This window comes from Varanus komodoensis, unplaced genomic scaffold, assembly GCF_004798865.1.
Source record: "Varanus komodoensis strain SLA01 unplaced genomic scaffold, ASM479886v1 scaffold19, whole genome shotgun sequence".
In the NCBI taxonomy this organism is placed as follows: Eukaryota; Metazoa; Chordata; class Lepidosauria; order Squamata; family Varanidae; genus Varanus; species Varanus komodoensis.
The window spans coordinates 10,729,392-10,756,670 of NW_025335550.1; the positions used below are offsets into that span (position 1 = coordinate 10,729,392).

General features: G+C 55.3%; 1 protein-coding gene across 1 annotated transcript in view; it reads left to right on the forward strand.

The window, feature by feature from the left end:
* The window catches only part of JPH3 (junctophilin 3), a 39,853-nt gene extending 15,171 nt beyond the window's left edge, over positions 1-24,682 (forward strand). The window contains 6 exon segments of the mRNA XM_044427984.1: positions 1,478-1,674; positions 1,676-2,256; positions 18,637-18,761; positions 22,037-22,872; positions 22,874-22,945; positions 24,291-24,682. Of these exon segments, the coding sequence (XP_044283919.1) occupies positions 1,478-1,674; positions 1,676-2,256; positions 18,637-18,761; positions 22,037-22,872; positions 22,874-22,945; positions 24,291-24,371 (1,892 nt within the window). The 3' untranslated portion in view covers positions 24,372-24,682.
* Positions 24,683-27,279: the final 2,597 nt, after the last annotated feature.

Below are 27,279 nucleotides of genomic sequence, written 5' to 3' on the forward strand. Positions count from 1 at the left end.
GAAGGGAAAACAGGTGAGGCTAAAAGATAGACAGCCTGCCAGGAACAGGTCCCCTGGTTTCACACTCAGCATCTCCAAGCAGGTTGCGGCTGCTGGTCAGTGTCAAGAACACTGCACTAGATGGACCAGACCAAATCGGTTCCCTTCGCTTGCAAGAATCACACACGCACTTCCAAGATTTTGGAGGCCTCATACCTCGGGATGTGTCTCGGCTGGCTGCGTGAGAGAAAGGGAAGAGCGGTGCCAAGGGCCGCCAACATTTCTGCCGACACAGATCCCGTGTGTGGACTTCGTCACGCTCGGCCTCCATACAGCAGGCCAACAGGCAGAACCCCCCGGAAGCTTATCCTGGGCTGGGCATGGTGGGGGAACCCCGTATTCTAAATTCAGAGCAAATGGGGTGTGCGTGCATGCATGCATGGGAGGGCCAGCCAAGAAGGAGCCTGCACTTGAGCATGAGAACTGGGCCCTTGGTCCACCTAGCCCAGTGCTGTGGGCACTGACTGGCAGCGCCGGCCATCCAGGGTTTCAGGCCCGGGACAGTTCTGGCGCTACCAGGCAGTACTGGCTGTTGAACCCAGGGCCTGCTGCAAGTGAAGTGGGGGCTCGGCTGCCAAGCTGCGGTCCCTGCAGCTCCGGGGAGGAAGAGTGCCCTCTTGGTGCCACGACGGTCTAAAAAGGCCCGCGTAGCACAGACCACTGACCTCTTCTGGACCGAGGCAGAATTGCTCTGCAGCGTTTCTGGCATGCAGCAACAGAGATTCTGCATCGCCCCGGCAAGGGCCTTTTTGTGGTACCGCAGAAATGAAGCGCTGTGCCCTCACCTGTGGGAAATAACTCCTGTCCCAGAAAGCGGCCATGCAAGGGGTGCCTGTGTGTGGGAGGAGCTCGTGGCATTGCCACTGCAGTCCCCGCCCCCCCCCGACACCCACACCTGTCCTTTTTCAGATTCTGCAAAGGCAATTATTGATCCCAAGTTTTGGTCAGATTCAGAGTAATATATTATTGTACTGTGTGTTTAAATCATCGTTATCCTGTTCCTCAGCTGCTGGGCGGCTGGAATGGCTTACACAGAACCAGTCGAGACAGTTCCTGCCCACAGGCCTTCAGTCTAAGAAGACACAATGCATGAGGAAAAATGGAGGGGAGGGGAGAGGAAAAATGCAGTCATTTGGGGCACAGCTGCTGGGATGGCCCTGCCTCCCCTCCCCTCCCTTCTGCAAGGGTGGCCAAGGTGGCAGCTTGGGTGACCAAGACCAGGGGCAAGATGGGAACATGCTGTCGCTTGGGTTTCCCGTTCCACGAACCCATGGCTTTTCCAAAGGCTACCAATCCAAGTGTTGCTACCATCTCCCGAGGTTTTGGGTGGGCTTGGAACACTGCACCGTTTTCTTACGCAGCCGAGGGCTCCGGGGTTCCGAGTGCACCTGCGCTCTGCCACCCACGACCTCACCAGCTCCCTCTCCTTTGCTCGCAGGGACCTACCAGGGCCAGTGGGCAGGCGGGATGCGGCAGGGCTACGGCGTGCGCCAGAGCGTCCCGTACGGCATGGCTGCGGTTATCCGGTCGCCGCTGAGGACGTCGATCAACTCCCTGCGCAGCGAGCACACCAATGGCACGGCGCTGCACCCGGACTCCTCGCCGGCGGTGGCCGGGAGCCCCGCCGTCTCGCGGGGGGGGCTTCGTCCTGATGGCGCACAGCGACGCGGAGATCCTCAAGAGCAAGAAGAAGGGCCTCTTCCGGCGGACCCTGCTGAGCGGGCTCAAGCTGCGCAAGTCGGAGTCCAAGAGCTCCCTGGCCAGCCAGCGGAGCAAGCACAGCTCCTTCCGCAGCGAGGCCGGGATGAGCACGGTCAGCTCCACGGCCAGCGACATCAACTCGACCATCAGCCTGGGCGAGGGCGAGGCCGAGCTGTCCGTCATCGAGGACGACATCGACGCCACCACCACCGAGGTCTACATCGGGGAGTGGAAGAACGATAAGCGGTCGGGCTTCGGCGTCAGCCAGCGCTCGGACGGGCTCAAGTACGAGGGCGAGTGGGCCAACAACAAGCGCCACGGGTACGGCTGCATGACGTTCCCGGACGGCACGAAGGAGGAAGGGAAGTACAAGCAGAACATTCTCGTCAGTGGCAAGAGGAAAAACCTGATCCCGTTGCGGGCCAGCAAGATCCGGGAGAAGGTGGATCGCGCCTTGGAGGCCGCTGAGCGCGCCGCCACTATCGCCAAGCAGAAAGCGGAGATCGCGGCGTCCAGGTATGACGGAGGGGAGGTGTTGTTTGTGGGGCCCCAGCACTGGGGGAGGTTGAGCTATGCCTGGGCGGAGGAAAGTTCTGGGGGCGGCCACCAGATGGACCAAGCCCAGGATGATTGGCGTGTTCTGCAAGGTAGACAGCAGGGCCTCGGTTGGGGTGGCCCCAGGTGTGAGGATGTTTTCTGGCTCAGAAGGGCAGTCTTTGCTCTGCTTTGGGCTCCTAACAAAAGCTTAAAGTGCTGCACTGTTTGAAGCACCGCAACCAGAATTACAGGCCCAGGCCCAGGCCATCTTGGCCGTTTGAGACAAGGAGTGGAGATTCGAGCGTGAAGGGTGGGCGGAAGGGGAAAGCCGCAGGAACCTCGCGGCTCGGCCTGCGTGAATTGGAGCGTTGTTCTCAGCAGAGCAAGATGAGATGCGTAAGTGTGCGGGAAATAGGCTCGGGACAGGGAGCAAAGCTCGATTTAGGGAGATGCCTTGGGCTGAATATCCTTAAAGGCGAGAGAGCAATTGAAGAATCAGACAGATCTGGGGCCCACGATGCATTTCAGTTTTTGGTTCCTCCATGTTTTAAACCAGACCTGAAGTCAAGGTGTTGAGCGTCAGGCTCCGAAGTCTGTCTGGCCTGCCGTCCCCAGAAGGCCACGCTCCCTTCCCTTTCCCTCTCCCCACCCACCAAGTGCTGGTTGTTTCCCGGGCTTTGGGACAGGGTCTGGCCCCTTCCACGGGGTTGCAAGGCTGCTCCACTGGCTCCCGGGGTGGAAGGCTGAGGTTCCAACCGTCCCGCGGCCACAGAACCCGGGGGAGGCTCCGTGGCGATGAGTCACCCTCTCGCAGCCTGGCGTATCTCAGCACAGCCGCCGTGGGTGTCATGTGTAAAGCATTTGGCAGAGCGTGCGGCGTTCTGAAAATGAGAAATAACCATCCAAGATCACCACTCGTAAAATCCAAATCAACGGCTGGTCCTTTTTCTTTTCTGTTTTCTAAGTCATGCCCCACATATTTCACACTGGGATGAAACTGGGCTTCCAGAAGCAAAGGCGTGTGGGTTGTCTGGGATCTATATCCATATCCCTTGCATCCAAATGCTTCCAGAAAGCTGGAAAAATCCCAGGTGCCGACTTGTGCAGGTGCCAGAAGATATTGTTGTTTTGTCGCCGCCCTTGCCAAAGTCACCCTGGATCTGGGAATCTGAAATACGCTGCCAGGGCAGAGAGCGGGTGGCTAGAGCTTACCTGGAACGGCGGCGTGTGTCTTGGCAGGCGCCTTGGCAGCCCCCTGGTTTCATTCTGGAGGGAGCAGCAGCCGGTCCTCTGCTCCGCGGCTCCAGACGGGCCTTTGATTACCGCCCTGGAGTCTGGCCTCCTTTCAGGCCAGGGCGACTCTGTGCCAGGGAGAGAGAACTTCTCGTACTCGGAAAGATCCCTGCCCGCCCTGGAAGGCACGGACTGTCTCTGCCCGAGCGGAGGAGCGAGGCCCGTTCCGAGCAGCGCCGTCACGATCGCCCGGGAACGCCCCTGGGACTGGCCCAGTTTCGCTCCTCCCGCATAATTACACAGATACGCAGGTTTAATTACATTTTGAACAGCAAAAAAGGCGCCTCTGCTCGGGAGGCCACCATTCTCTTGCTTGTCTTACCTTTTCCATACCTGGCCGCTCCCTTTGGCATAGGCTGGCACTGCAGTCTGTCCGTCTGTCCGTCCGAAATGTGCATCCCCGTTGCGGCCTGACCCAGCACGGCCCCCGCTGTGCCGAGAGGCCAGAGGTCCCCTTTCCGGCGCCTGCCGCCTCTCCTTCGCTTCCTCTGCCTTTCCGCTCCCGAGTGCGAACCGGTGGGCGCAGAGCTGGGGCCCTTGGGGGAACCGGGCCCTGGGCCCTGCCTGGCCTTGACACTCTCCGGGACAGGGCGCGGCCTCAGCCTGGCCCACCTCACAGGGCCGTTGTGAGGAGAAAGCGGGGCGGGGCGGGGCTCTGTGAGGGCTGGCTTCGGCCCCTCGCACAAAAGGCAGTCGGGGAGCCATCGCTCCCTCACCGAACCACACCGGCCTGCCCCTGGGGACTCGGTGTGTGGGAATCCCCCCGCCAGCGCCCCTCGCGTGTTCTTAGCAGGGAGTGGCTCTTTGGATGTGCCCCCGACCTCTTCAAGTGCAGCCCCAAGTTTGCCCTGCTCATTAAGCGGCCCTGCCCCCATCTCCCGCTTTCCCCAGAGAGGCTCCTGAAGCTGCGAAAGGAAGGCCCGGAGGCGGGAAGGCCTCGGCGGTGACCGGCGGCCTCCAAACATACGTGAATGAATAAATAAATGCACCTGCTCATTCCCACGGGGGCCTTGCAGGGGGAGGGGCATTCAGCAGCAAAATTCAGATTCTGCCGAAAAGCGATGGCCTGTGTCACATCCCAGTTTGGGGGACTGCAAAATGGGCGGATGGGAAAGAACGAGAGCGCATGCAGGGGAACTTGAGTGAAGGGGCCGTGTGGAGGAGCCGTATTTTCATTGCATGTGGGTGGGCAGAGGAGTCACTTCCACCTGGACTGGAGAAAGACACCGTGTGAACTGTGTTCTCCCAGCCTTCCCGGTTTCTGTCAAGGTGGCCTCATCTTGGCCCTCTCCGTCACGGCTTCGCAACCCTCCGAGCCCGCGCTCCGGCTGAGCGAAGCCGTGGCTGCACCCCCGGGAAGGACGGCCGCCTCGCGCTGGATGTAGGTCAGGTCCGCTGGAGGCGGAGGCAGCGCTAATCCCATCGCGTCGCGTCGCCCCTCCTCGTTCTCATTCACAACCACGGAGGTGCATGGCTTATGAATGGGTGCCTCCCTTGCTCCCAGCCTCCGGCCGCGCCACCCCTGTGAATGGGCGCTCTCATGAGCTCGCTAAATAGGTCAGGGCAAAAGGTGGCTCGCCGCCACCGGTGCTCCTTAGAGACGGATGCGCCTGCTTCGGCCAGCGCATTGGGACCCTGGCCAGCCCTGACTCGGTTCCCCTGAACAGCGCCTGCCGCGCCTTCCGCACACATGAGCCCAAGTGGATCCTGGGCAAGCAAGCCGAGCTTCTCCCTCGCCTGCCACGGCGAGCCACGGATCTCGCTCCTCCTCCCGCATTTTTTTCTAAATTTAGAAGGCCAGGTCTCACTTTCACTGGGAAGGTGCTTAAACCTGACGGAGGCATCCCGTGACCCTGATGGGTAAGAGACGGGACAGATCAAAGGACGGGCTTCTTCTCGGAGCACGTGGTAAAAGGGTTGTGTTGGCGACCTGGTGGAGCCTCTTTGGAGCTGGCGAGGAGAATGCGGATGGAGAGCGACCACCCGTGATCGGCAGCTGGGGGAAAAGTAGGGCAAGGAAGCTCGGCGTGGCCATCTGGGGAGCTTGGACAGTCGGACTGCAGTCCGGGCAGGCTGGGTCCACCTGTTTTTGAGATTAAGGACCGAGGGCAGCTTCGAAGGCCGGGAAGGGAAACACCCCACGGGGCTCCCAACGTGAAGGCGATCCAGAGGCTCCTCCGTCGCAGGGAATCCCTTTCAGTAGTAGGACATTGCTGACAGATTACAGTCTGGGGGCTGGAGGAACCTCCACCCACCCGTCGCTCTTTCTCCTATTCCCCTCCCAGGTCAACCAGAGTGGCAGGAGCGTGTGCTCCATGCATGGCCCATGACAATTTATTTATTTACTTTCCGGTTTATATCCTGCCTTTTTCCTCAAAGGGCTCAAGGCAGCTTACATCATTCTCCCGCTCCATCTTATCCCCACAACAACAACCCTGTGAGGTGGGTTGGGCTGAGAGGCTGTGACTGGCCCAAAGTCACCCAGGTGGCTCCATGGCCGAGTGGGGACTCAAACCCGGGTTGCCCGAGTCCCAGTCCCGTGCTCTCAGCCACTACACCACAATGACAGCACAAGATCAAGTGGTGGGCGCCACTTGATAGGATTCTAACCCCCCCCCCCGAGCATTTCAGTGGTCTTTCTTGGCACACGCTCCAACTTTACAGCGGCCTTTCCAAGGAGCAAAGCATGGCAAAAGGCCCTTATCCAGCCGGCGTTACGTACGCTTACATAGGCTTTGGGTCCCATTCCCCTGCATGGCCCACATACAAATGATCCATTTTTTCCAGGACGCATCGCGTCTGCTGCCACGAGCAAAGAATAGCTTTTATATAAAGTTTCCCGGCCGTGCGGCAGCCACCAGCCCGATCGGCACAGCTAGGTAGAGCGGATGGATGCTCTGCCGGCGCCTCCGTCGCGGGCCTCCCCAGCGCCGCGGGCGTCCGTCCGGAGAGAGACGCCCGTCCTGCTCCCTGCCACTCACAGAACCCTCGGCGGCAGCCCTGGCAGCCTGCGGCACGAGTGAGTCAGAGCAGAGCACCCCCTGCTCTTGCGCCTGGCGGGCAGGCCGTGGCTCCGCGGGGAGATGCAGGAGGGACAGCCACTGATCCTAATCGCATCTGACTGTGGCTCTCATCTGACTCTTCCCGGGGTCAGGCGGGAGGAGGAGGGTGTGCTCGCCAAGGGGAGGAGAGCCCGGTCCGCGGGAGAGCAGATCGCCTGTCTCCAGCCCCCCCTTACCTGCACGCAGCATTTCTGCGTCTCCAAAAGGCCTCGTCAGAGCAGGAGAGCACACCATGCGCAACTCGTTTTCTTCGCGTGGCTCAAGACAAGGCCGCGGTGGACGCTCCCGACACACTCGGAATCGTAGCAGCACCGGTTCCGATGTCTCTGGAGCTGGATAACAGAATCTAGTATTCACGCGCCTCCCGCACGTGGTTTTATACAGGGGAAAAGCCCTTTTGCACGGCTGGAAAAGGAACATCCATGTGTAAGGCAGCCGGGGGGCAGGGGGCGGCCAGGTGATGTGGGGAAGGGGCTTTCGGAGGGTCCCCAAAGTGGGGGCGATTTCAGTTGTGACACAAACAACAGCCAGTCTCTCCTCCCTCTGCCCTCCGTGTTTTTACTGCTTCTGCTTCCCTGACCACGTAGGAAGACACCCAAGCGAGCTGCCCAGCGAACCCAGTTTGGCCAACCCTGATGTAATAAAAAGCAGGAATAGGGTGAGCTTGTGCCATTTTGCCTGTTTGAAACTCCCTTAAGTTGTAGCGGCTGCCTACAGGCGTTCCCATCCGCTGTCCTGACGCTGAACATGTTGGAATAAGCTTCATTTTGCTGCAGAAGATTTAAGCTAAAAAAAAATGTTTATAAATGAGAGACCATAACATGAATGTCTTTACTCATGTACTTGGCTGTAAAATGTGGTTTGTTCCTGTTGGCTTGGCTTTTTTTTAAATGGAAGGAAGAACCAGCATCAGGTCTGTTGAGCCCAGTGCACCCGTGTCGTCCCTGGTGTTCTCCAGAGCCACTGTCCCACCACCTAATACTCTCCGACTGGTCTGAGTGGTAAGGATGATGGGCATGGGAAACCCTGTGGCCCCTCTGCCCCCACAGGACTGCTTACTGTGTGCTGCGGAGCTGCCTAGAGGGGTGAGAGCCAGGCTGGGGTAGTGGGTAAGAGCACAGCCTTGGGACTCGGGTGTTCGGGGTTCGAGTCCCTGCTCGACCACACAGCCAACTGGGTGACTTTGGGCCAGTCATATCTGCCCAACCTGCCTCAGAGGGGATAAGGTTGAGAGCAGCAGGAAAGCAATGTAAGCCGCTTTGAGTTCATTGCAAGACAAAACAAGCGGAAGATAAATCTAAGCCATAAACAAAATAAGTGAATTTTCAGCTAGGAAGCCCCCATCCCCATTCTAGGAAATCTAAGATGCTGCTTTCCGTTGGAATGGATTAATGGTCCATCTAGGACAGCATGGTGTAGTGGTTGGAGTTTCGGACTGGGACTTGGGAAATTCAGGTGCTTGGCTGTGAAGCTCGGCCTAACCTACCTCACAGTGTTGTTGTCAGGAGAGAGTTGGAAGGACGGAGCTCATATAAGCTTCCTTTGGTTCCTTGCAAGAGAAAAACACGAGGGAACGAATGAACGCGCCTGAGTTTCCCCTGCCAAATGAGGCAAGACCAGGGGTTGTGCGAGAGGAGGTCTGGAGAGCGCGGACCCCCAATTGTGGACGAGCTTGTACAGATGCACTTTAAAAAGATTCTCCCAGGCATTTCAGAACTGCTTCCAGCACACGCTTCCGCCACAAGCTTTCGTTCAGCCTTCTGATGCCATAATGGCTTTCTTCGTTGCTAGCTTTATCTTGCTTTTCTTCCTTGCAGTCTCTCTTCCTTGTTTTGTTGTCCGTGTTTGATGGTTTTAATGCTTTGTACACCAGCCAGAAAACTTGGGTGGCCAGATGGCTTCAAAGTCGGATAAACAGATAAATCAGGAGTGACATTCTGAAAGAGAAGCATTTTAGTGCTCGAAAAGCCCAAAGCGCCAATCGGGACGGAAAGTGGCTTTCGGTGCGGAGGGCAAGTATCGGCTGGTGTGCTTGGCCGGTCCTTTGATGGACCTGTATCTCTCCGGCGCAGGCTTTTAGCTGGGCCCACTCGCTGCATGAATGCCTCTGCTCTCTCCGGAGCGGCTTTCGCTGTGCAAAGAGCAGGGGAAGGCCAACCTGCCTTCGCTGCGCTTTAGCGCAGAAAGACGAGCTCACCTCCTACTTGCCGGGCTGCTTGTTTTCAGGCATCAACAGAATGTGTATTTCTGGGCTTCTTGGCTCTCCCTTCCTTCCTTCCTTCCTTCCTTCCTTCCTTCCTTCCTTCCTTCCCTCCCTCCCTCCCTCCCTCCCTCCCTCCCTCCCTCCCTACGGCGGGCTGGGGGTGGGCACACTGACAAGTTAAGTAGCAGTAGGTGGAATGCAGCGGCTGTGCTTGGGAAGAGGTAGCAGCCGAAAGGTTTCTGCTTGCTCTTATGTAATTGCACTGCGAAATGAGGGCAGATTCCCCCCCCCCCCGTTCGGCATCATGGCTGTTCCCAAGGGGCTCTTGTTATCAAGGGGATACCTTGCAGCTGTCAAGGTGGCCAGGCGCACCTGTCTTGGCATCCACCAAGCTTCCGCCCCCGCCAATTTTAATGTTGTTGCTTAAGATATTTAAATTATTACTGTAACCTGGGAGGGGGCAGGCAGCAAATCCAAACTCAGCTCTCCGGCATCCTTTTTATGGGTTCCCAAGGGTGGGTTTGTCTTGGGAGGCCCGGCCCCATCGCTCCTTTTTACTTAGGATCTTGGGTCCTTCGCGGTTCTTTTGGTCTCACCCGTCACCCTTCTGTTCACACCCTGTGTGGCAGCTGTTCTCAGGCGCAAGGCTCAGGTGGCAGCACCTGCCAAATGTGCTACCTGCTCGAAAGAGTTCAGGGACCCCGGTGCCCTCCAGCCTTTGGGGATGGAAAAGAGATGTTGCATTTGAGGATGGGCGTTTTCTTGTGTGCCGGCCGGCCAGAGCACTGCTTTGCACTGGGGCTTGTAAAATGGCCGCTTCAACAAGAGACGTTGCCGTTCGGCCCGGGAGGGGAGGCTGTTTCGCTGAGGTGTCCTGCCCGTTTTGATTCTCACAACATCTTCCTCTTCTCTGCCTAGTGGGTTGCTAGGGCGGGTGTGCTCAGCCTTGTGGGTCCTCCACAAATGCCCCCAGCACTTATCTGGGAGTTGCCAATTTTACGGAGTCCCCGCTTTGAAAGTTTGCCTTTCAACTGTCTGCATTCTACAAGTGGAAACAGAAGGTCTTTGTGGATAAGAGCTTTGAGCCTAGAATAGCTTGCTATTCGGGGCCCCGCCCCTTTTGCGTTCGACTCCGCCCACCACTGGGAGGCAGCCTTGGCGCTCCTCTGATTTGGAGCGTGGCCCTCGGGCTGGAAGAGGTGCCCCGTCCCTCCCCATAAGAAATGCATCCCTGCTTCGGCAGAAGATGAGAAAGGGCACGGTTTTGTGGCACAGAGATAAGGCCGATGACGGGGAAAGAAGACCAAGTCTTCCTCATCACGCCATCTCTGCCCCAGGAAGTGCTTTTCTTGCAAATCTGGCAGCTGCTGAAATGCACAGGGGCCCCTGCCAGTATATGAATAGTTTGTGCAATTGTGCAAATTGCACAAAATTGCACAATTTTGTGCAATTCAATAGTTTGTGCAAAACGGGAAGATTTCTAAAGCTATGGCGTGGGTCTTGTTGCCTCGTGAAAGCATGAGGCGTTCTCAAAAAATTCTAGTAAAACCGCTGGGTCCCCGAGGCCAGCAAAGTGGGATGGGGTGTAGCTGGTGCAGTTTTTTCTTTTCTAATGGAGTAGCCCGAACCTGGGAGATTTCTGCCTGCCACAGGTCTTAGGTGGACAGCCACCCTATGGCAAATAATCTATTTCTCTGATGAATGCTGTACTGCCCTGGCCAAAATGGGGTTTCCAGAGTGCTGCCTTCTGGAGCGGTGCCCTCCGGAGGACTTTGACTCCCATCAGCCCCACGTGGTATGACCCACGGCGTGGGAAGATGGGGACTGCAGTTCTGCCCGCAGAACGAGGGCTCTGCCTCTGCGCTGCTCCCCCGTGCAGGAGGGAGAGCCCCGTGTCCCGCCGTGGGCAAGGGGGATGCTTAGGGCCGCTTCGAGCCATTCTGGCCACCAGAGGAAACCAGCCGGGATTCATGCGTAATCCAGGAAATTAAAGGCTTTGGCTCAGCCAGCTCCAAGTGGATTTAATGCACATGGATCCCCAAGATTATCCTTCTAATATTGTGACTAAACAAAGGACCAGCTCATCAGGATGCCCATGTCTGTGCCCTCAGCAGCCCTCCCGAGCTCAGTGGGGGAGCACGGAGGCCGCTGCGGTCCAGGGCATATGGTGGCCCGCACGCCCAGGACTGCTCCAGCGCTGGCGTGCTCTGGCCCCAGCCGAGGCCACAGTTCAGCCGGGCGTCCATGGACAAAAGCACAAAACCGAAGTGAGCTCAGAAAAGCAGGAATGTTGTGGACTGGCGCTGACCCGGAAAAGGGCTGGATTCGGGGAGAGCCTGTGGACCGGGAGGCCAGTGACAGAGTCCCTTTTTCTCTGCTCCAAGCCAGCAAGTTGCTCTCGGGGGGTCCAGCTGAGAATCTTTGGAAAGGATACTGCCTCCCCCGCCCCCCAGCCTGCTTCTGACTGGCACCCGCAAATCGGTACACTGGAGCACACGTACTTTGCCAGTTCCCCCTCCATTGGCCCAGGATGCCCTGCAATTGCCCTGCTGTTAGGACGGGCTTATTTCCAAGAAGGTTAGCAACAGGTACCGCTGGAGGCCTGGATTGCATAAAAGGTGCTCCCGGAAGCTTGTCCTTGGCCATATCCCACATCTGCCTTCCACTACTTCAGTCCCTTCAGCATAAACAGGACCCTAAATGAGCTTGCGTTGCTTGGTTCCCGATATATTTCCGTAACAGCAATGCGTGAACATCCTTCACTGCAGGACATGGCGGCTGGAATCCTAATAGTAAAACATCCAGTGAAAAAGAAGTATGTGGATTCAGGGAGGCAGATACACTTCTGCATCCGGATCTCGCCCCGTTAGCATGAAGCAAGCATGTGCATCGGAAGAAGGGCCCCAGGCTGCCAGCGCGACCTTGGTGCCGTGGCTTCCGCCTCCAAGGCATTTCCCGCGTATGCCTTTCCCTGCCTCAGTCGCTCGTCTGCTGCCCTCGATGGCTCTCTGTTCGAGGGGACAGATGGCGGGAGATGCCAGCTCCCTCTCCAGATGTTCCTTGGGTTGCAGTCTGGAAACAACTTGCATCGACATAGTCATGGAAGGGTTGCCGTCACCAAATATTCCCAAACGGTTGGAGCTAGTCCCCAAGATCAGTGTTCAGTTCAGGCCGAACAGGTGCCGGCGTAAGCTTACTGTGCTGTACTGCTCCCACTCTGAGATTCGGAGAGGTGGGGTCCACCAAATGTGCGGGTTGAGTGATTCTCCGATCATTTAAGTGGCACACGCAGGCTTCACGTCCTGGTGAAGACGCTTTCCAGACTGAGGAAGCGGCCAGGAATGCTTGTGCGCGCCCCGGGCAGTCAGTCGCCACTTCGGGGTCTGGTTTACGTGTGACAACAGCCTCTGGGTTTAGGCAGCGCAAGTCATGCGGTTTTTTTACCATTGTTAATATGTCATGTTGTCTGAAGCCAGTCATGATATTTCACTGTGGTAGTTTTGTTCTTTAGAAACAATGGTTTGTTCTATGGTTTCTCCATGCCACCATGGCTTGTAGGGTTGCCCAAACGCAGGATTGAGGTTTCTTCCATCCTGCAGTGAACAGAGTCCTCCGAAAGGCAGCTTACACAGCAGACATTTCAGAACCAAAGAACTGTTCAGACAGACAGAACCTTATCATGCACTTCAGTATTTCAATATTTTCTCTCCTTTTTCTTCCACTCTCTGCACCCGCTCCATTGTGAATCAGAAATATAGCTCTGTATTTTAAACCCCAAACTGGAAGATTAAATATTTATCTGACGTGATCTCACTTTGTGAATGAGACGGGGATGAAAATAGACTGCAGAGATGCTAAGATCGTCCGGAGAGGAACTCAGCTGTATCCTAATTTAAATTATTCTATGAATGGTGCTGAGGCATCTTGCAGGCAGGACGGCAAACTGGCCCCGAGGACTCCTCCCAGATAAATTTCATGGGCCCCAAATGGCACCATCAGAGCTTGAACCAGCCCTCCCCAGCCTGGTGCCCTCCAGAAGCTACGGACGGCAGCGTTCCTGACCCACAGCTGTCTTGCTGGAGTCTGTGGGAACTGGAGTCCTGAAGTGCACCAGGCTGAGCTGATATAGGCCGAATCACAGTCTTAGTTCAGCTTTAGTTAGGATCAGGCCCACTTGGACACAGCTGAAATCTTTGTGGGATGTTAGTCTTATTGATGCATTTAAGGCATACATACCCGATTTTCAGACCAAGATGTAGAAGACAGCTGATGAAAGCTGAAAACCACAAGGTGTCGCAACGTCAGCGGAGGCTAAAACAAAGCAGAACAAAGAATGAAAGAAAGATGGTGGCTGAGCATTTCTGTGCAGTTCGGTTCTCAGTGATGGATGGAGCCACCCAGAATCCAGCAGACTCATGGCTTTAATCATTGTGTGGAGGGCTCTGGGATTTGGGGTCAGGCACTGCTGAGGGCCACAATCCAGTGGAGAATCTGAGAACGAAAGGCAGAGGTTGGCCCCGAGTCCCAGAAAGCAAAAACATGTCATTGAACTCCTTGAATATTTCCCCGAAAGGCAAGCCTTTTCTTTTTCCAATCACCTCTAAAGTTAATTGATCGTACCAAATCCAGATCAATGGGCAGAACTCCCCCCGAATCACACGCAAGAAACCCCCCACGTACACATGTGCTTCCAGGGTCCCTCCCCCTGCGTGAACTCTCTCTTCCTCTAGACTAGCCCTAAAACCCAGAGCGGCTGGGGACCCCAGTGGACACCGGGAGAGGCACTTTTGGCGGCCGCAGAATCCGTGGGATACTGCGCGGTCGGCCATGAAGAGGCATCTTGCGGGCATCGCCGGATGGGTCCCTGTGATGCCTGCCACAAGGACGCCGTGGGGAACGTGTCACTCCGTAACCGGAGCTGCCCCGCGAACGCAGAGTCGGGCTGCACGCCCATCCACACAGCCCCTTGCATCCATCGTCAGCCCAGACAGGACCCGCAAGTCAGCTGGCACCCACGAAGCAAGCCACTTCTGCTTGCTATGCCTGGCACTCGCTCCGGTCTGGCCACAAAGCGCCCGGGCAGGTGTCGCCTTCTCGCGTTGCCTCGTGCGAGGGCTGCACGGCCTGCTTTAGCTTTCTCCGTTCGGGAGCCAGCCAGGTGGGCTCTTGCTCCTTCAAAGAAAAGGGTGCTGCTGAATCTGTGTACTTGGAACGGAGATCTCCGTGTGTGGAAGAGTAAGAAGTACTTGTTGGGGTCTCTTCCCCTGACCTTGTGCGTGCCAGATGGGTTGGGCAAGGACTCCCGGGAGTCCTGGCCACTGGCCATGGTGGCCACAGCTGATGGGTGCAGGACATCTATGGAAATCCGCGGGATCTCCTGCCCTTCAGTGCCCTAAATCAGATGCAAGGGACTGGGGAGGGTGGCCAGCCACAAATGAGAGCACAAGCCCCGGCCCCTCTCAGCTGGCAAGTGTCTGGAAAGCATCACCGGCCGGGATTTTGCCATAGCCGGACACCTTTGCTTCCAGCCCACCTGCCACTGGGATCTTTTGCAGGTAGGATGGAGATTGCCGTCTCCCCCCACCCCCCGAGTGGGTTCCTGCTCCAAGCTGCAGAGAGACGCCAGGCATCTGCAACAGAGATGAATAATTCAGACCCCGCTTGCATCCTCCAGGGAAGATCAAACTCCCCTCCTAATCGATGGTTTCCAGACAGAGCCCGAAAGAGCAGGAGGGGGTGGCCGTGCAGCCAGGCCAGAGGCCTCCCCCCTCTGCTGTGTCTTTCCAGAGGTATCGATCCCAAGCCAGGCATGCAGAAAGATGGGGCCCTCCTCTCCATTAGCCGGGTTTGTGCCGGCCACCCGATCCCCCCTGGGGAGGGCGTCTTCACGGCGGTGGCATCTCCTCCCAGCCTTTCTCCCTCTGCTCCCAGTGGGGCAGAGATTCATTTCAAGGCCCTGATAAATCGGTGTGTGTGTGTGGGGCGGGGGGGGGGTTGCTTTTTCTCTCTTCAGCACATTCAGATGCCAGGCGTCTTCTGATCCACCCGGCATGAGCCTAAAATTGGAAGCATTCCCTTGATGCTGAGATTCCGACTCGTGTGGGCTCCTCGCCTCCCCCCCACTCCCTCCTTCCCTCCCCCGCCCCTCTTTTTGGTCTTTTATTGCTTTGTTTCCAAGCCAGTTCTCCAGGAAAGCAGATTTGGCACGAGACAGCATTCCTGCACCTGTTGCCTCCCTCCCAGGCAGAGGGACCTGTCTCCATGGAAACAGCCTGACATCCCAGAGAGATGCTCCAGGCGGGAAGGGCTGGGTTCAAATGAGCGCTGGGCTGCTTTTCCCTGCCCTCCCTGTGCCACTCGCATGCCGTGTGCCTCCCCATAGCTCCTCTGCCCGAACGTTGGCACAAGCTGTCGGCCTTGGGCGGTTTCAGACCGTGCTCCACAGCTCGCCGTGCTGGGTTCAGACAGCCGGGGAGACACGCACAGAAAGGGGAGTTAGGGAAATCTCATGGTGCACGATCCACACGCGAGGAGCCGGGGGCGGGGAAGCGTCCAGCGCCCACCTGAACCCGGCTGAGGCCTAACCAGAGTGTCCCCGAGGCCAAAGGGCCTTGCCGGTTAATACTGGCATATCAACCAACACTGGGGCTGGACCACTGGAATAGCTCAGCCCTTGTCGGGCCAAGAGGTAGGTAGAGTCAGACTCCTCCTTTAGAAGCACGCCATTTGGTGTGGTCTGCTCCTTTTTCTGCCCCTCGTGTGTGTGGACTTGACTCCAGAAAGGCCCCCAAAATGGCAGAATTTGCCGAATTGAATTCACATGTCCACCACTTGAACCAGAAAAATGGTTTCCTTCGTCCAATCCAGCTTGTTCCTAAAAGAGTCTCTGTCGACAGTTTAGGATCGTAAAACAGCAGAGTTGGAAGGGGCCATGAAGGCCATTGGGTCCAACCCCCAGCTGTTGCAGGACACCAGTTCACACCATCCCACTCAGAGGGCTGCCCAGTTTCTTTCTGGAATGTTCTGTTGTGCATTTAAAGTACCAGTTGGCATCATGGATGAAAACCTTACTGGCACCGAAATGAGGAATGGTGTACATGCAGGAGGGGTGGGGTAGGGTACCTGGATGGAGCTTTAAGGATCCCTGGAACTGCTTGCGAGGTGGTTCATGTCTTGCGTGCGTCTTGCAGCGCTCATTTCTGAGCAAGCTGACCTGCAGCTACCTGTAAGGTGATACATGTGTGGCATTTAAAGACATTTTGCAGGGCTCCAGCTTGTTCCGTGTGGCTTCCCTCCCAGTAGAATATTGTGTGTTAGTAACATTGGGATGTGGCTGTGTGGATTTGGGGCTGCGCCCACCTCTGGAATCCACCCCCAGTTGCTTTCTCTGACATGGAATCTGGCCCTCGTGGCTAACACTGTCCATCAGCTCTGATACGTACGTACACCTGTTGCACATTCAGTGGGATCAAGCTACGCATGGACCGCAGGTCTTCCGTCTGCAGAGAGAGGAGCACCAGATGCCCACGCAGCCATCTGGGCCAGTATCTGGCCAGCCACGGTGGCGCCTTACAGGCCCAGGCAGGAGTGTTTCTGGCTCGACCCAGAATTGCTGGGCGTCACTGTGCGAGGTGGGTCCTTCACCACGATCCTGCCCCACGCCAGCAGATTCCCTGCACGCAGAGACACAGACTGGGACGAGGGAAGGCTTCTGGGAACGTGGGTTCCTTCTGTGAAGGAAGGAATTGCTCTCCCGCCCACACACGCCCTTCTCTCCTTGGAGAGGGATTCGTTTCATCAGGTGAGCTCCCCCTCTCCCGTCTGCGGTGCTCTCCAATCAAGGTACTCTGTGCAAGCCAGACGACTTTTCGATTGTGCCACCAATGACTCTGCACTGGGAAGAACCGTTCCCCCGCCCGCAGCAGGAAGATTGAGACGCATGCCTTCAAAACTGCCTGGCTGCATATTGACCTGGAAGACAAAGTAGTTTCCATGGAACCAGCACCGTTCCCGGAGGAGAATGCGAGACGGCTGGTGATCCATGCGGTGGAGTCGGCGGGTTCAGCTTCCTCACCGTGCGCTTGCTTTTGCGGGGGTGACCCAGCGAAACGGCAGGGCGGCTGGCAGGACCACCGGGCGTGTGCCAGCCCTGCCGGCGTCCGGCTGGCTGCAGCCCGTGCGCTCGCCACCGCTGGTGCGCTTGCCGGCCAGGCCTCTGCCGACGGTGCTCTCCGAGTGCGGGCAGAGGCGTGCCCGGGGCGAACCCTTCTGCACGGTCCACTGGGCAGCAGCGGGTCCCTCCCCTGCCCAGGACCTCCCACTGACTTTCCTCCTGGCCTACCTTGCAGGATTGTTGTGAGGATCAAGACGGAGTGCGGGGTGACTCGGTGACAGGCTGCCTTGGGTTCTTTGCAACAGGGATATAGATGCAGCAGCAGCAGAAGCAATAATATTAAGGATTATTCTTTTGGATTATAAGAACCTGCATTGTAATAAGGATAATTATTAATAAGCATTAATTGCAATAATTAATAATAAGGATTTTAATTGGTATGCATGGGTGCAGATATTAAAATAATCCTTATAATTTAATAGAAATAGTGTACCTGTCGGCATCACACTGATGGTTGTAACCTGATGACCTGTGTCTGCACCTGGTGAGCCTGCAGCCTGCGTCTGACTCCTGTGGGTCTGCGGGACCCTTATACCAGAAATGGATGGGGCAGCCCTTCAGATATGGGAGGACAGCCCTAGCAACCGAGGACTGTCTGCTGTGGAAGAGGACACCCTGCACACCCTGTCCCATGGAAGACTCCCTCCCTCCTCACCCAGCACAGGGGGCACCCGAGTGCGTTTGCGTGTCAGACGGTCCTGCCCATCTGTGGAGCCCTTTTCTGTCAGCTACTAGCAAACCCAGCCCTCCTCACAGGACCATTTACCTTTAGGGTGAAGCAAACGCACTTTGCAAGCACTAAATGGATTGTTTGCATTTATTTGCGGTGGTTATACTTCGGCCAATGCCTTCTATACAGATCAGCATCTTAATTTTGCATTTCTTTCTAACCCCAAAAGCTGTACTGTCTGTTACAGTGAACCTGTAATGTGCATGAAAAGATGCAGATTTTAGGCCCTGTCTTGAAGTAAGGCCCCTCTTGCCTGCCAGCTTGGCCTGGCTGTGCTCATGGATACTGAGGCTCTTCCTGAACCACGAGAAGTCAGGATAAACCCTCAGGGATACCCTTCCCCGGAGAGAACTGCAGGAAGCTCTGCCTAAAGCAACCAGCAGGAAACATCTGGAACTGTAAGGAGAGGCTAGAATCACAAAATCATGGAACAGTCGAGTTGGAAGGGGCCATGAAGGCCATCCAATCCAGCCCCCAGCTGTTGCAGGACGCCAGGTTGCACCATCCCACTCAGAAGGCTGCCCAGTTTTGCCTTAAACCTGGAATTAAAACTAAAGAGTTTCATTGGGGATTTGAGTGAGCATGTTAAGAACTGAAGGGCTTTGTAGTTATCCATCGTTTCGGGTCTCTGAGGGCAAACTGACTCACTTAAAGATGCAGCAGTGTTATCAGCCACGGCGTGTGTTAAGAAATTGGGTCAGGACGTGGTGGGGGGGGGCGGAGTGGCCGCCCCTTCCCTTCTGCTTGGCGTGGCCACTTCTCTTTTGTACCGGTGGTGGAGTGACAGGTTTCGGAGCGTCGGGGCTGGGTGTGACGGTCCGCAGAGCCATTCCACGCAGGGCCGGCCGGCGTTGGAACCCACTGACCGCGCTTGCCTTCTGTCTCCCGCTCTTCCCAGGACGTCCCATTCCCGGGCCAAGGCAGACGCAGCGATGACGGCAGCACAGAAAGCCCAGGAGGAGGCTCGGATTGCCCGGATCAGTGCCAAAGAGTTTTCGCCTTCCTTCCAGCACAGGGAAAACGGTCAGTACAAGTCGGGCCCACGGTGACTCCATCCCCTGGGGGAGTCTGGCCAGCGGTCCACGCAGGGACCCTTTGGAGTCCACCCTGCTGCCGAAGGTCCCCGTGGCCACGTCTCCAAGGAGGCCCCAAAGAATCATTCCATTGAGTCCACCCATCCCACTTCTCCTCAAGAGTAGATCCACTGGGAAATGAATGGAGCGTAACTGCTCACTGGGAGATCTTCCCCCCACCCCCACCCCCCGCATTCCAAAATACATCACGGCAGGGATAGCTTTGTGCACTATATTGCCGGTGGGACCCCCCCCCCCACCAGCTAGTATGAAGATCGAAGCTGTGCACAGAGGGAACGGAGGATTCTTAGATGGCTGGAGCCGGGGGTCAGACTAGATGGCCCGGGAGGTCCCTTCTGACTCGCGCTGTTTCTGTGTTTCTCTGCTGTTCTGATGTTTGTGTTATTTTCCACTAGAAGGACCGCAGTGCCAGGGGGCCGTGCATGTATTTATTTTTGTGATTGCTTGAGCTGCAAGAGGCGCTAGGTATTCATTCCTGCCGGTGTCTAGTCTAAGCGTGGTGCCGGATTTCCACCACAGATCCATTGCTCCTTGCTCCTCCTGCCCCTCCACAGAGGCCACTCCCTCTCCTTGCCAGTCCTGGAGTTCCTCAGGGCCAGATTTGCATCCATTTGGCTCCTGTTTTCTGTGCAGTCAAGATTCTGGGTGACATTCGCAATCCTTGGGGGCTGCAGCAGCCAGAGCTCCCCCTGGCATGTTCCAGCTACGCACCCTTTGCCCAATTTGCTCAATGTATCCGTGGCGTGAAATTCGGCATTTTATTGGATTTTCGTTGCAACCTTATCTGGGGTCCCTTACGTGGGGAAGAGAGAATGGCACGAGAGAGACGGGTGCCTCCTCAGCAGCACACCGGGAGTTGCCTGAAAAACGAAGGCGATGCTTCCGCCAATTAGCAGCTGCGGAAGTGAGAAAGTGGATCAGAAGCATGCCAGGGCACCAAGCAGAGCTGCATGATGGGCTCTCCTTCTCGGGGTCAGGGAAGTCTTCGGTATATTCCAAAATGACACAAGAGGGCCTTTGTGCAGGGACAAGAAGTGAACAGTCACATACACAGGCATACACAATCGCTCTTGAGCGGCAGCTAAGCGATGCTGAAGTCGGGCCAGAGGTGGAGATGCTGAGACTCCGGATTGTTTGGCTGTGTGTGTGTGTGTTGTGCCTGCCTTTCTGTGCAGGGCAAAAGACAGAAGTGGGATGGGTGAAAAGAAGCAATTCTGTCTCGCAGTCGTTAAGCAACATATTAATTAACGTGTGCAGATGTCACAGCACACAATTCTAGTGCTTTTCACCCGCTTCAGGAGGTTTTTCTCTTTTTGCTGCTGCTTTACGTGCTCCAAATTAGAGGTTGGAGGGTCTGACAGGGATGATTCATTTTGCTCGCTTCTCGTCCCTGCGTGGTTTGTGCCTTCCCTTCCATCCACCCCCAAGTTTCTTTTCATCAGCGGGAAGTTTCTGGCTCTTCAGCTGCAGGAACCAGTGTAAAATAAATACTTCTGCATGGGTGTGTGCTCCAACGTGAAAATAACACACTCGGGAACAGGAAGGGTTTATTTTCCAGTTAATAAAATCAGAATATTTCGGTTGAACCCAGAATAAGAAAATCATTCAGGGTGCTTTTTCGGTGGCTTCTCCCAAAGCCAACATGCCTTCTCACAAACATTTAGGACCAAGAAAAAATATTCAAGGATGCCATGGCTTTTAAATATTTCATGCCATGGGTGAAATAGGCAGCATATAGATGCTTTAAAAAATAAATAAAATACAACATCAGTACTACAAATACTGTATCAGCTGCCTCAATTTTGAATGAAGGCTTTTCGGTGACGGCCCTGGAAAGGTGCTTCTGTCACACCCCTCCTTTTGCAGCGCAAATCAGATAACGAGCCTGGTGCACGAAGCTATTCTCCCTTCGGAGAAGGTGCTAGTTGGACATCAACACTCCCGGGGTTATCGCTTCCTTACAGGGCACAATCTGGATATCAGATATCTGAGCCTTTTACAGGTTTCCTTGCGTCCCACGGCTCCTACAACCCCGAACTTATTTGTTATCAGCATCTCCAGTTGGAAAGGGACTTCTTCCCTTTCAGCCTAATCTCTTGAAAAGACTTTTCATCTGCTCCATTGAATAAAACCCACTTCTAAGGCTTCCACTGCAAAATTCTGTTTGCCTTAGCATTTGTTTCCGATGCTTTTGCATTTACACGTTTTAATGCATGTTCCAATTTTGTGAGTATTTTTTCCAAAAAAAGTCTAGCATGCCAGGAGGAGATCATGCCTGAGAGAAATTAAGCAGGTGGAAATGAGGTCCCTTGTATTTCTTGCCTCAAATCCTCAGGTTGCAAACTACAATCAAACAGAAATAGGATAGTCGAGGTCAACATATGCCTAAAATCATTTCCACTACTGCGGGTTATCTAAATACAAGATAAAAGGCCAAGTAGAAAGATGGGTTTGGATGTTAGAAGGGCAAAGAATGGATCGTTCCAAACTATCTATACTGTACTACAGTCATAGAGTCGCTTATCCGCAGTTGGCTGAATTGGGGTGATGTCCGAGAATGTTCACAAATATTTTATAATCGTGCTTCTATGAAGGAAGGGGTTTCATGTGTGGATTTGAGCTAACCAGCCGTTCTTTCATAACAGGATTCTAGTCTTGCTTACTACGGTAACTGATTGTCTGCAAGCAGACGGACATGTAACTCCTTGCGTGTGACCAAGGAGTTACCTCCATTTAGAACGTTCTGCTCTTGTTCAGTGCTGCTAAGGGTAGATTCACACATGCCAGCAGTCATGGGAATGGCGAAAATAATGTTGGAAGAAGGCATGAACCCAAGCAACAAACATAGAACAAGCTTATTGCTTCTCTAAAGGCACAGGAATTTGCAGAGTCAGCTCGAGGGATGGGGCCACTCGAGGCAAAGGAGAAAGTGGCATCTTCTCCTTCGCCACGGGCAGAAAAGAAATCTGCTGGCACTGAATATTTCTTCAGCAGCATCTTCCGTTATGTAAGAACGGCAGGGCAGACTGGGGGCACAGGGCTGTGTGGCCCCACAGCTCTTTGCCCCAGCATCTTTTGGCCGCCTCCCAGAATCTGCCGCCCGAGGCCACGGCCGTGACTCTGCCTCGTGGCACGGCCGGCCCTGCCGACTCGCCAGTTCCTTTGCACACCGGGCGCTTAGTTCTTCCCCCTCCTGCTCTCCAGGGCTTGAGTGCCAGCGGCCGAAGCGCCAGAACTCGAGCGACGACATCGAGGTCCTCTCAACGGGGACGCCGCTGCAGCAGGAGAGCCCCGAGCTCTACAGGAAGGGCACCACGCCCTCGGACCTCACCCCGGACGACAGCCCCCTGCAGAGCTTCCCTGCCAGCCCCTCCTCCACCCCCCCTCTGGGCCCCTCCTGCAGAAACAAGAGCACGCACTTCTCCAGGCAGGTCTGCATGGACGAAGAACGGGGTGGGGAAATCCAGATGCTGCTGGAGGGCCGCGGCAGGGACTATATGAGGCCCAACAGCTGGGGCGAAGACAAGGAGGGCGGGGCGCACGCTGTGCGAGGGGGGCCCTTGCGCAGCGGCCACCCCTGCTCCTCCGAAGACTACCGGGGCCGAAGCAGCGGGCACAGGCATGCCGCTTCCAATCACAAATCGCGGGAGAAGTGGACAGATCCCCCTGCCACGGTTTCGTGGTCCCATCACCGTCCCCACCACCACGGCCCCGGAAGCAACAAGCTGCAGGAGCTGGACGAAGAGAAGCTGAGCAATTACGAGATGGAGATGAAGCCGCTCGTGAAGATGGATTCGTACATGCAAGAAATGCACGCCCAGAAGAGACACTACAGTAAGACGGGGCCCAGCCGAAGCCTGGCGGACGACCATCACGGCGACGACCGGAGCTTTGGGGTCCAGAGACTGAGGCCGAAGTCCCAAAACAAGGAGGGCTTCCGGCCCACGTCTTCTACCGAGCCGACGGTGCAGAAGCTGGAAAGTCTGCGGTTTGGGGAGAAAGGGGAGCCCCGCCTGTTGAGGTGGGACTTGACCTGCTCCCCCCCCACAGAAGTCCTTACCTGTTGCACTAGAACCAGAGGAGGAGAATACGGATGAGCTCAAATCCGGTGCGGTAAGTGTGTGTGTGTGTGTGTGTGTGTGTGTGTGAGTGAGAGAGAGAGAGAGAGAGAGAGAGAGAGAGAGAGAGCGAGCGAGCGAGCGAGCGAGCGAGCGAGCGAGCTCTTAAACCAGGGTACAGGGCCTCTGTCAGCCCATGGGACACATTCCATCTCTGGGAAGGAAGGTTGTGGGGCCACAGGCCAATGACGGAGGCCAAACGGGACCGGGATGACAACATCAGCAGCCAGGCTATATAAACGTAAAGCACTTAGTGAAGCAGCCTGGGAAATAGATGCATATTTTGTTGCACATATAAGAGTGGGGTGAAGAACACAGGTGCTGGGGAACTGATTCACTGTGTACTTTTTCCAGGGTAACAGCACAGCTTTGCTGCTCTTACAGGCTGTGTAAATCTATGATTGTGTTCTAACAAAACGATCACCCGCACTCAACAGCTGTGAGTGTCGATGATTGTCAAAAGGTTGGTATCTCATTGCCTGAATCCAGCCAAGGCAACAGACCACAATGAACAGCATGCTAAACCTTGCTTGTAGGTTATGCAAAGTTGCCGTCCCAGTGGAATGGCAGAAGTGAAATTTGGAGATGTTCAAAGGCCAAAGGATTCCAATTAAGAGGCAGAACTAGTTCGTTGCCCTTGGAACACGCTTTGCATCATGTCAGCTGGAGCTCCGTGCCAGCAAGAGGCCAGAAACAGAGCTTTGCTGGGACGGGGCGTCTCCTTGGCCCGCAGGACACTGGAAGGCTTGCCGGGTTTAGCCAAGAGATCTCCATTCAGGAGTGCAGACGTAAGAAGCGTTTAAAGGTTCAGCCATGGGGATTAGCACAAAGGTCTTTGCTGAAGGAGAACGGCAGGGGCATAAACCTTTTTATCAGATCAGTCGTGTGTCTTAGCTGGACTCCTCCGGACCCCTGCCAAGGCTGCGGGTACTTTCTCAAGACTCGGGCAGTTTTCAGCCCTGGGCTGCTGCGTTTCCCTGCAGAGGTCCAAAGAGCGCAGGGGAGAGGCAGAGAGCAAGGAAGGAGAAGGGCAGCCTGGCTGTAAAAGGGGGGCTGGACTGCTCCTGCCCGTGCCTTGGCTGCTACGAGAGTGGCCAGCGAACACTTTGCCAAACGAAGAGGAAGTGCATCTTCAAACAGGAGGAAAAAAGGGAACACCCGCTGAAATCGCATTTCCATGCACGCAGTGAGCTCCTGCGGCCCCTTCCTTTGCATCGCCAGCTGCTGGAACTCGCCCCGTTGGGTTCTGCCACCCTCCCTTCCACCCCCCATCTGTTCAGGCCAGTGCGACCTCTCCAGGCCCCTGGATAATTAATTCCTTTCCTCTTCTTCTTCCACAGGGATCGGCACCCATCCTGGTAGTCATGGTGATCTTGTTGAACATTGGAGTTGCCATGTTGTTTATTAACTTTTTCATCTAACTCAAGACTGTCTTGTTTGCAAAAATTAGCAGATTAATAATAAAAAGGTGTACGAATGGGGGATAATGAAGCAAACAACAAAGAACAAAAACAGAACCAGGAAAGATGCGGTGTTTTTGAACTGTCCTGCGACAACTTCCAAGTCTTTTCACAGAAGAACAACAAACGATTGAGTATCACTCACAGTCTGCCTTTTTTCCTGGGTAATGTTTTTGGATTTTAGCCAAAATTCTTTGCTTGTATAACACGTATGCTGTGTGGCATGGCAGAATGGTAACAGCACCCCTGTCCTCCCAGCACCAGTCAGGATGAGAAGGGCCCTTCAGGGAGGCTAACCAGAAAACCCTTTCTGGCCAAGGAGGTCCTCCCTCGATCGAGTCGTAGGAACACGTTCAGCTCAGCTGTGCAGAAAGGCTGCCATGGGTCGGCGAGGTTTTTAAGTGACCTGCACATCACCTGATGAATTCCCAGCTGCAGCATCAGCATGAGTTGGGAAGTCGAGGGGAAACACCTAAATTGTGTCTGTAGCAATTGATGTATGCCAATCCCTTCTCCACCCCATGCAAAACACAAATCAATCCGTACCAGTTCAGACACACTACTTTTCTGGAAGCAAAGTTCACCCCAAAACCATTTAGAATAGCTAGAAGAAAAATCTTAAGCACCCATTAAATCCCTCTAGGTTAGTGGTCCCGGAATACCAGATAGCTCCTCTGAGTAAACACTCAAAACAGTGACTTAAAATTTGATTATTACAGAGTATGCAAAATGTATAAAAAGTACTTGCATAAAGCCACAGAGCTGGAAAGATGTCTTGGCTCAGGTAAAAACCCGTCCCTACGACGCCGGAAAGTTGCCGATCTCTCCCATTGCCAAGGAACGTTTTCTCGGCCATACTTTCCTTCCGGCCTGGGATCAGACCTTGTCTCAGTAGGATCTTTTTAAAAGATGACTCAAGTTCTCCTGGAAATTTATTCATTTCCCTGTGGACCAGACGCCAAACTTCGCCAGGGCCGGCCTCTCACCCTCTCCTACTCTGCCCAGGACAGGTGGTGCGGGAGGAAGCGTCCCCCTTGCCTTCTTCCACTGCGGTGTTGGCCGTGCTTGGCTGCTGAGCTGACGGTTTGCCGGAAGGCCTCCCGGAGGACCTTCTCGAGGGGCCCGGAGTGGGCAGCCCCCTCCGCTGCAGGTGGGGAGCGGAGTGTGGCAGGGCTCTTGTTCCATCTTGCCATGGGCCATTTCCAGAAGTCATGCTTGGCCTCTGAGCATGTAATATTTTTGCACTTTGTTCGCAGGATGTATATTCCAGCTTCCGACATATCCCTGTACAAAACAAAAAACGACATCAACAGCAGCAGCCTTCTCTGCCTGTGTCCTGCTCTTTTTCTATCGGGTTTGTTTCCCCCACCCGCTCCTCTGTGTATCACTTGATTTTGCTATGGTTCAAAACATCTTCGTAAGATGCCTGCCTTTTTCTTCTTTCGTGCTTTCCGTTGGGTTTCCATTTGACTCCCCTGGTAATCCACTGGAAATATGCATTGTCCATTAAAGATGCGATGGCCCTTCTTGGAGCTGTGATCACGGCGCTGGGAGCGAAACTTCAGCTCAGGCTGGTTGTCTGTTGAAACCCAGGCTCCAGAACATGGGCCACGTCCTCCCTGCCGGCTTTGCCACATGGCTCTGGTGCCTTGGGTCCAGGCAAGCTCCTCCCTTCTGTATTCTGCACGGGGACCAATTTCTACTTCCCGTTTCTTTGCCACCGGAGCAAGATTAAGATGCTTCCTGTTGGTTGAATGTTGGGTGCGAACCACGCAAGCGCAACTCCAGGGAGCAGCTGAGGCTGAAGCCGGTGCTCTCCGGAGCTTGTGGATTGCGGCTCCCCTAAGCCCCGCTGGAATACCCGTGGTCCTGGGGGCTGTAGCCCAAAACTTCTGGAGAACATCAGGCTGCCTCCTGAGTTATGCGCTTCCATCCTGGTTGCCTCTGACACATGGAAGAAAGCCCCCGAGCACGCATGGATGCTGCTGATGGTCCCCAGCAAAAGTGTGGGATTGTGTGAAAAGCACACAAGGACCCCCTTTCCTGTGGGGTTACACCCAGCACGCTTAGCAGCAGGTCAGAAGAAAACCTGGAGCCACCGGGCCTGTGATCTCCCCCAGACTGGCAAAGATGGGGTGGGGTGAAGGAGGGAGGGCCAGCCTTCCCACAACCATCCAGGTTTGTCCTTAGTTCCCTGTCCACCACTTGGCTTACCTTTTAGCTGTCTCTGTGCTTATCTCTTGAGCAGGTATCTTTCCCACGCTGCATTGGATCGCGACATTTTTAACCGGAAATAAACTGAAGAGCAGAGCATCCAGCCCTCAAATCCCATTCTTGTTTCCCCTTGAAATCTCTCCTGCGACAGCTCCCCACCCCATCGCTGGCCAAAAGCAAAGCAGCTCCATTGACACGCCGACATTCCAGCTGCGGCGCGTTGTCCAAAAAGAAACGCCATTCCGGAAAATGGTTTTGAGGCTTCCAATAAGGGCATGGCAGAGTCCGTGTCCAACAGGGCCTGTTCACAAGAGACCCCGGACTGAGATACATAGAAACACAGAAACAGCGCGAGTCAGAAGGGGCCTCCCGGGCCATCTAGTCTGACCTCTGGCACCAGCCGGCTCCGCTCACGACAGGCCCCCCATGTGCACGTCCAGCCTTGCTGCTTTTCGTCATGGCTAAGCTAGTGTTGCAGCTGAGCTCTGCAAATCCAGGATTCAAAGGCTTCCTCTCACGCTTGGAAGATGAGCCGAGCTGAGAGGAGACCAAATGCTCACGTGCAAGACGTGGAAAAGGGTTGCAGCTTGCACAGCATGTGATGAGCATCGTGTCTCCTGGAAGCAGACTGGGTTATGGGGGGCCAAGCTGAAGG